The following is a 5,967-nucleotide window of genomic DNA, read 5'->3' on the forward strand; positions in this document are numbered from 1 at the left end:
ATAGTCATCCTCAATTTGATTTAAGATAAGGCATTCCGACAAGTGAGAACGAAAACAAAAGCAACACAGCATAAAGGCAGGCAGTTCAAAAATTCAATCGTAGGTGACTGCATGAGATTTATTATCTACTCAATAAATAAAGGAAAATTAGGGGAAAAATACTGCATAACAATACTGAGCAAACAGGTGTCAAATTAAGTTAGTCGACCACCATGTTAATATCGTTTCAACCATTTGGTTAGTGATATATTAGATTATGGGCATGCTTTTCTTCAGAACCATGTTGAGGGCATTATCTTTGGAGAGGAGACATAATGAATGCACAAAGAATGAATCATTTTGACAAACAGAATTTTACATACCAACAATATTCTCTACACCAAAGTAAAATGTGCTTCCACTTTAAACTATCAATTGCCTACTCGTCTATACACCACCAATTTCTTGTGATTGATGGGCTACTTTATAATTAAATATTAGAACAATTGAGGAATTGTAATCCTATTCCACCTAACATCACTTTGAACAGGGTGGTATTTCCAGCTTATTTCCTGCCTCATGCACTGAATCGAATTGGCCTGCCGAAGAATACTGTAGATTCAGATTCTTTCAAGGCTGACAACCAAGCAGTATTTATCAAATGCCTATAGGGCTGACAATTCAACTTCTTGAGTGGAAGGACGATATGCCACAAAGGTGTAGTCATTTGAGAAGGAACCGGGATTAAAACAAGTGATTCCTGTGTATTTGAATGCCTTCTGCTCACTCCTGTCCCCTAAAATGATCTGTGTGAGAAGTCAAAAGAGTGAAACAAAGATCAGATCTTTCCTGTCAAGACCCAAATCTATGCAGTTCTGACAGCATCAGCCAGCAAGTTTGATGTCTCTCAAATTACTCAGTTTTACATACTAAGAATCAGTTTAAAAAGAACTCTGTTTCCATTCTTCCATATATTCTGAACATGTAATGAGTTTGAGTTGAGCAAACTGCCTCCAAGATCAAAATTTGAAGTTGTCAAGCAATTTTCCCCCCAGTGATCAATGCCTTCTTTCTCGAATTAGTTAGAAAATATCAGAAACCTAATCGACCGATTCCACCACTAGAATCATCTAGTTGTATTTCGTTTTAGCTGCATGATCTCCTCTTTAATATGTGACAATTCCTATTCGTCGTTCCAATGATGGGTAAAGGAATAATTCCCAACATCGATTAAGCATAGCAATGTTAAACAAGGTACAAAACAACATTTGATATTAATTTTGAGTAGTACCGCGTGAGGAGTTGGATAAAGATAAAGACAGTGGTCGTAGTTCCAGAGAATGGGTTGTACAATAAGAGGGAGTGGACAGAGATGACTTTGATGAGTTATGGTAGCAACAAGCTGCAGCAGAAATTTATAAACCATCAGCATATTCAGCTACCATCAACTAGCATTTAAATCGGTAAACAATTATATGAAAGATATAAAGATATACAGCAGAAGAGATTACATGCTGAAAAGGATCGGTGGTTTCTTCCGTAGAAGGGGGCATTAGACATGAGCGACGCATTCTATACAGCAGATCCTGGCGGAAAAATACAATTTCTTGGGTATAGAATTTGATTCTGCACTCACATGATAAATGAAGAGTCATGAGGAACATTAAACAAGATATCAGTTGCTACATGTCAAGAAAGAATGACAGACTTCAAATCCCAAGCAGCAATTATGATCTCATAATTAAGTTGTCTTGTTTCTATCATCAGATGGTCCTTGAATCAATGAAAACAAATTACAATTATTATTGAATGCTGCATGCATCAAGAGGATGTCTATAGGAGAATACTAACTCAACTTCATCAGTGATCAGGAAGGTTAACCTGCAAGGATTGCTCGAAAATATTGCATTTGGAATGTGCTTCTGAAGCTCTTCAGTTAAATACTTGGGTAAAGCACACCTGGGTAGAACTGTTGATGGACCTGAAAATGTCACAAAGTTAGAATTTCCTCAAGCATGCCACACATTGTAAGGGAAAGTATGGGTATGTGATGGTGAGTTTTGTATACCTGCATCGTCAGGGCCTGGAATAAACAGAAACCGACTCTGTTCTTTCAGCCGTGGATGGGCTCCAATCAATTGCCCTAGCTTGGCAAACTGTGATCTGCACGTCTAGGTTGCTCATTATTGATTTAACTCGCAATATTTATCTATTTTTATTTTTATTATCTATAGCAGTAAGCAATTCCTCACCTGAGACTTGAGAAAGAATGGAACGAAAGGTTGCATGGGTGAGAACAAAAATTGCCCATGAATACAAATAAGGACGGAACCACCTCCACGCTCTCAAAACCGTCGAGGACAATCTCTAGTTTTCCCATAACCTTCTCCATAAAGAAATCATTATTGAGATTATGCCAAGCTACTCAGTAAAAGACAACTAAAAAAATAGGAATTACCTCTTCATTGTCAAGCCAAATGTCAGACAGAATGACAAACATGTCATTAATTGCTCTCTTTTCCAACTCTGCAAGTCTGAGCTATTGGAACTGTATAGGAAATGTTATGAACTAATAAATGTTTATGTCTGCTGGAGGAACTTCAAAGTTTTGAATGTATTTTCAATTCTTATTTAAAGCAAAGGCATGATATAGGATACAGTCTCCTCTTTTGTTAGTATTCCACCGCCAAAGAAGTCATGTCCTGCAAGTAATTTGGATGACTTATCTCGGTCCTCCAATGGAGGAAATCCACATGTAATGACCTTCACAATAGAGACATTTTTAGTACATCTCAAGAACTCAAGACAATAGATACTTTTGGAGCTTTCAAAAATTAGCAAAATCAGTGGCTTACAGCAAGTCAGAAAATAAAATCCACACACTCAAGTTATGTTTGACAGCTGGAGGACAAGCTAGGAAATACGTTATGGAAATTGCGACTAAAGTCCAGAAAGACTTGGAAATTTCATGTTAGCAAGTCATTTGTGGGCCATCGAGGCCCCAACCCAGAAAGTGGTTCTCAAAAAGAAGATTCACAGCAGAGATTAAAAAGTAGCAAGTCTCTTCTCAGCAATTGGTTTTACTCAACCTTGAGATAGCTAGATAATTTCACACCATGGGATCATAATGTATCCCCTTAAGCTTATTACAAGGGTAAATTTCGTTTACCCTATAATTTCAGAGTTTGGCCAAACATTAACAAGATTAGAGCATATATTAACCTTAAACTTGATTGATGAGTTGATTTATCCTATTAAAAAAACAAAATAAAAGCAAAATTCCAGGAATGAGACATGGTGAATTGGGGCATACAGTGTGAGTGTTGCTGTGTTTTAGATTAACTAAAGAGGACCAATTTAGGACTCCCACAGTCAGAACCTGATGGATTTCAGATGATCACTCTTGATTGCAGCCTGTTGAGCATGATTCGAAGATTCTAACCATGATAATCATTTTTCAGTCTGCTTTAGACATTCATTTATATTACTATGCTTGGAATCTTTAACATCATAGTAATAATCCTAAATGATATAACACAGTTTTATCATGTATTTCACACCGTAGTTTCCCTCATTAAATTTCTTTTCAATATTATAAAGGCTCTAAATAGCAGTCCAAAGCTTTGTCCACTTAACATGAGAATTTTTTAATTGAAGTTACAACATCATTCAATCACAAACTATCATTGCACAAAATTCAAATGTGCCAATGTGCTGCTCCAAATGGTCATGGAGGCAACAAAAGTATCTCTACAAAAGGTGGTTGCCAATAACACCAGTCGCTAATGAACAAATATTTGCAGAATAATATCTCAAAAACTAGACAAAATCACAGGCATATACAAACCGAGAACTCCCAGTAGATGCTCCAAAATCTAAATATAATAAGGCAGGTCTCAAGCTGATGAATATTATCACACCAACCTGAAATACACCCTCTAAGAGCATCTCACCTTCTGCTACAACTATGGTATTCTCCAAGAAAAAACCTGTAGTTATCTTGTAGACATTGTCAAAGAAAAATGTTATATATTTCCATTTAGGCATAAGCTTTCTATCAAATTTGACATGCATGATCTATGCCCTATGCCTTCTATGCCTCCGCACAAGATCAGCAAGATGATTCCATTCCTCTCAACTTTCAAGTAATTCACAACTAATTACAAGAAAACAGCTACATGATTAGGAAAACAATCAGAACTACCCTTTGTGCAAAAAGGATTTTCTGAAGTTCACAACATATGATCACGTATATTGACTAAAATTCTATTCGTGTCTTCTCCATGATTACAGTAGGCGGAACCAATATGGAACCAGACTAAATAATTCACATAAGGATGATCTAACTGGAAGGCTCGCAAAATGAGACAGAGATATTGAGGTAAATCAACATTCAACAAAGACAATACAGAATTATCATCTGTATCCTATTGCCTAGCAGTAGAAATCAATATTAATATAGAGCAGTAGACCAGTGAGCCCAGAAAAGTAAGTTAAAAGTACGTTTCAAATCAAATCAAGGATATTGCATTAGATAAATTGATTTCGACGGAAGCAGTTAGGTCTTCCAAGTAAAAATGGCCATCCTCCAACTGCGATATGACACCCATGACCCATCTTCTCCCCGTTTGGCCAACTAGAGACTGAATTGGTGATATCTGTCAAAAATTTTATGCAGAAAGAGATGTCCTCTGTTAAAACAAAAACATCACACGGAGACGAAAACTTGAATTCCAATTCTATACATTTTCAAGAAGTGGACCCAATAAAAACAGTACCTCACAGCTTCCAAAATGTGACATTTCCGTATCAAATGCGGGTTTGGAGAAATGCTGGTCGCGAGCAAGCCTCTGGAACAGCAAGAGGAACCTGTCCTTGTACAACGCCGCCTTCGCAGAGGCTTCTCCATGTATAGGTAGGCCTCCCGTATGCCTAAGATCGAAGCAAACAGCAACCAAACAATAAAGCACGTAAATCCCCAAACCTACCATAACCCAATTCACCAAGTTTCCTTTTTTTCCTTCCATTTTTTTAACCTAAAAGAATTTTGAGCAACAAAATTTGTAAATGAGTGACGGATTACGAACTCGTAGAAAATCTTTTTGATGGGATCGAATCGGAATTTGGGGACCAAGAAGGCATCAATTACGCGTATAGACGACGCCGAAGAGCCACCGGTAACGCCGCCAATATCTGGGCCGTCCTCTGCAGCGGCTTCAGCCTCCAGCAGAAGGCTAACCACGCGGTGAACCGGGTCCTTATCTATTATCGAAGATTTCACTGTTTTCGCCGCATACCATTTATGGACGGAAAGAGTGTAAGAAGCAGAGCATGAACAATAATAGCTAAGAAGAGAGAGAGAGAGAGAGAGAGAGAGAGAGAGAAGGAAGAAGAGAAAAAATGAAGGAATTACGAGATTCGTGCTCAAGCTGGTCGAGGAGAAGGTCGAGGGCGTCGTCCTGGGCGCCTTGGAAACGGTTGACGAAGGAGAGGATCTCATCGAGAGCCTCCACTTTCAGAGTGTACCCTCTTATCTTGCATTTCCTCTCCACCTTCTTCCTTATCGTAGAACTGTTCATCTCTCTCTATCTCTCTATCTCTCTCTCTCTCTGTATGTCTCTCTGTGTGTGACTGTGAGATCAATGCAGAATTTGGCGGGAAGCATGACTTTCTCGATGTTAAAAAATGGCGGGAAAAAGGATTGTACCCTGGCGGCTTTGACTGAAACGTCAAATGTCAAAACCCTAACCAATTCATAACGTTTCTATTTTTCTTTTTCTTTTTTTTTTTTTTAAGAGTAATGCTAGAGAGAAGTCATTGTAATAATGCATACTCTGCACTCACTGCATGGCTTCTTCTAGTTGATTGTTCTCAACACTCAGTTGGAGAGTTGTGTGGTTTACATGATGCCACATCATGTGTACAAAATGGATGCTCCCAATAGTAACTTCTATCTATATTTATTCTTTTTTAAATAATGTGCAAGAG

At 38.0% G+C, this 5,967-nt stretch overlaps 1 protein-coding gene across 3 annotated transcripts; it reads right to left on the minus strand.

Moving 5' to 3' along the window:
• Nucleotides 1-249: 249 nt before the first annotated feature.
• Nucleotides 250-5,634, minus strand: LOC121241813 (DNA polymerase epsilon subunit B). 3 transcript variants are annotated; one of them, XM_041139655.1, is made up of 13 exons: nucleotides 5,393-5,633; nucleotides 5,067-5,259; nucleotides 4,758-4,911; nucleotides 4,506-4,637; nucleotides 3,904-3,981; nucleotides 2,638-2,742; nucleotides 2,438-2,518; nucleotides 2,232-2,362; nucleotides 2,048-2,142; nucleotides 1,831-1,960; nucleotides 1,491-1,605; nucleotides 1,271-1,381; nucleotides 250-785 (listed from the first exon to the last, which is right to left on the minus strand). In XM_041139655.1, the coding sequence occupies exons 1-13, from the start codon at nucleotides 5,556-5,558 to the stop codon at nucleotides 645-647; spliced, it is 1,632 nt and encodes a 543-aa protein (XP_040995589.1). In that variant the 5' UTR covers nucleotides 5,559-5,633; the 3' UTR covers nucleotides 250-644. The 3 variants fall into 3 exon arrangements, 2 of the variants coding, with proteins under 2 accessions (XP_040995589.1, XP_040995591.1); XM_041139657.1 differs by having other exon boundaries at nucleotides 1,861-1,960; nucleotides 5,393-5,631; XR_005935804.1 differs by lacking the exon at nucleotides 250-785 and having other exon boundaries at nucleotides 1,836-1,960; nucleotides 5,393-5,634.
• Nucleotides 5,635-5,967: the final 333 nt, after the last annotated feature.

This window comes from Juglans microcarpa x Juglans regia, chromosome 8D (genome assembly GCF_004785595.1).
Source record: "Juglans microcarpa x Juglans regia isolate MS1-56 chromosome 8D, Jm3101_v1.0, whole genome shotgun sequence".
Classification (NCBI taxonomy): Eukaryota; Viridiplantae; Streptophyta; class Magnoliopsida; order Fagales; family Juglandaceae; genus Juglans; species Juglans microcarpa x Juglans regia.

Bases quoted from the DNA above. Each gene is read 5' to 3' on its own strand.
- LOC121241813 (XM_041139655.1), bottom strand. From the start codon at position 5,558: ATGAACAGTTCTACGATAAGGAAGAAGGTGGAGAGGAAATGCAAGATA. The intron at 2,363-2,437 runs GTAATTCCTATT...TTTATGGAGAAG, and splicing joins TTTGGCTTGACAATGAAGAG to GTTATGGGAAAACTAGAGAT. The intron at 1,382-1,490 runs GTAATCTCTTCT...TTTCTGCTGCAG, and splicing joins CCACCGATCCTTTTCAGCAT to CTTGTTGCTACCATAACTCA.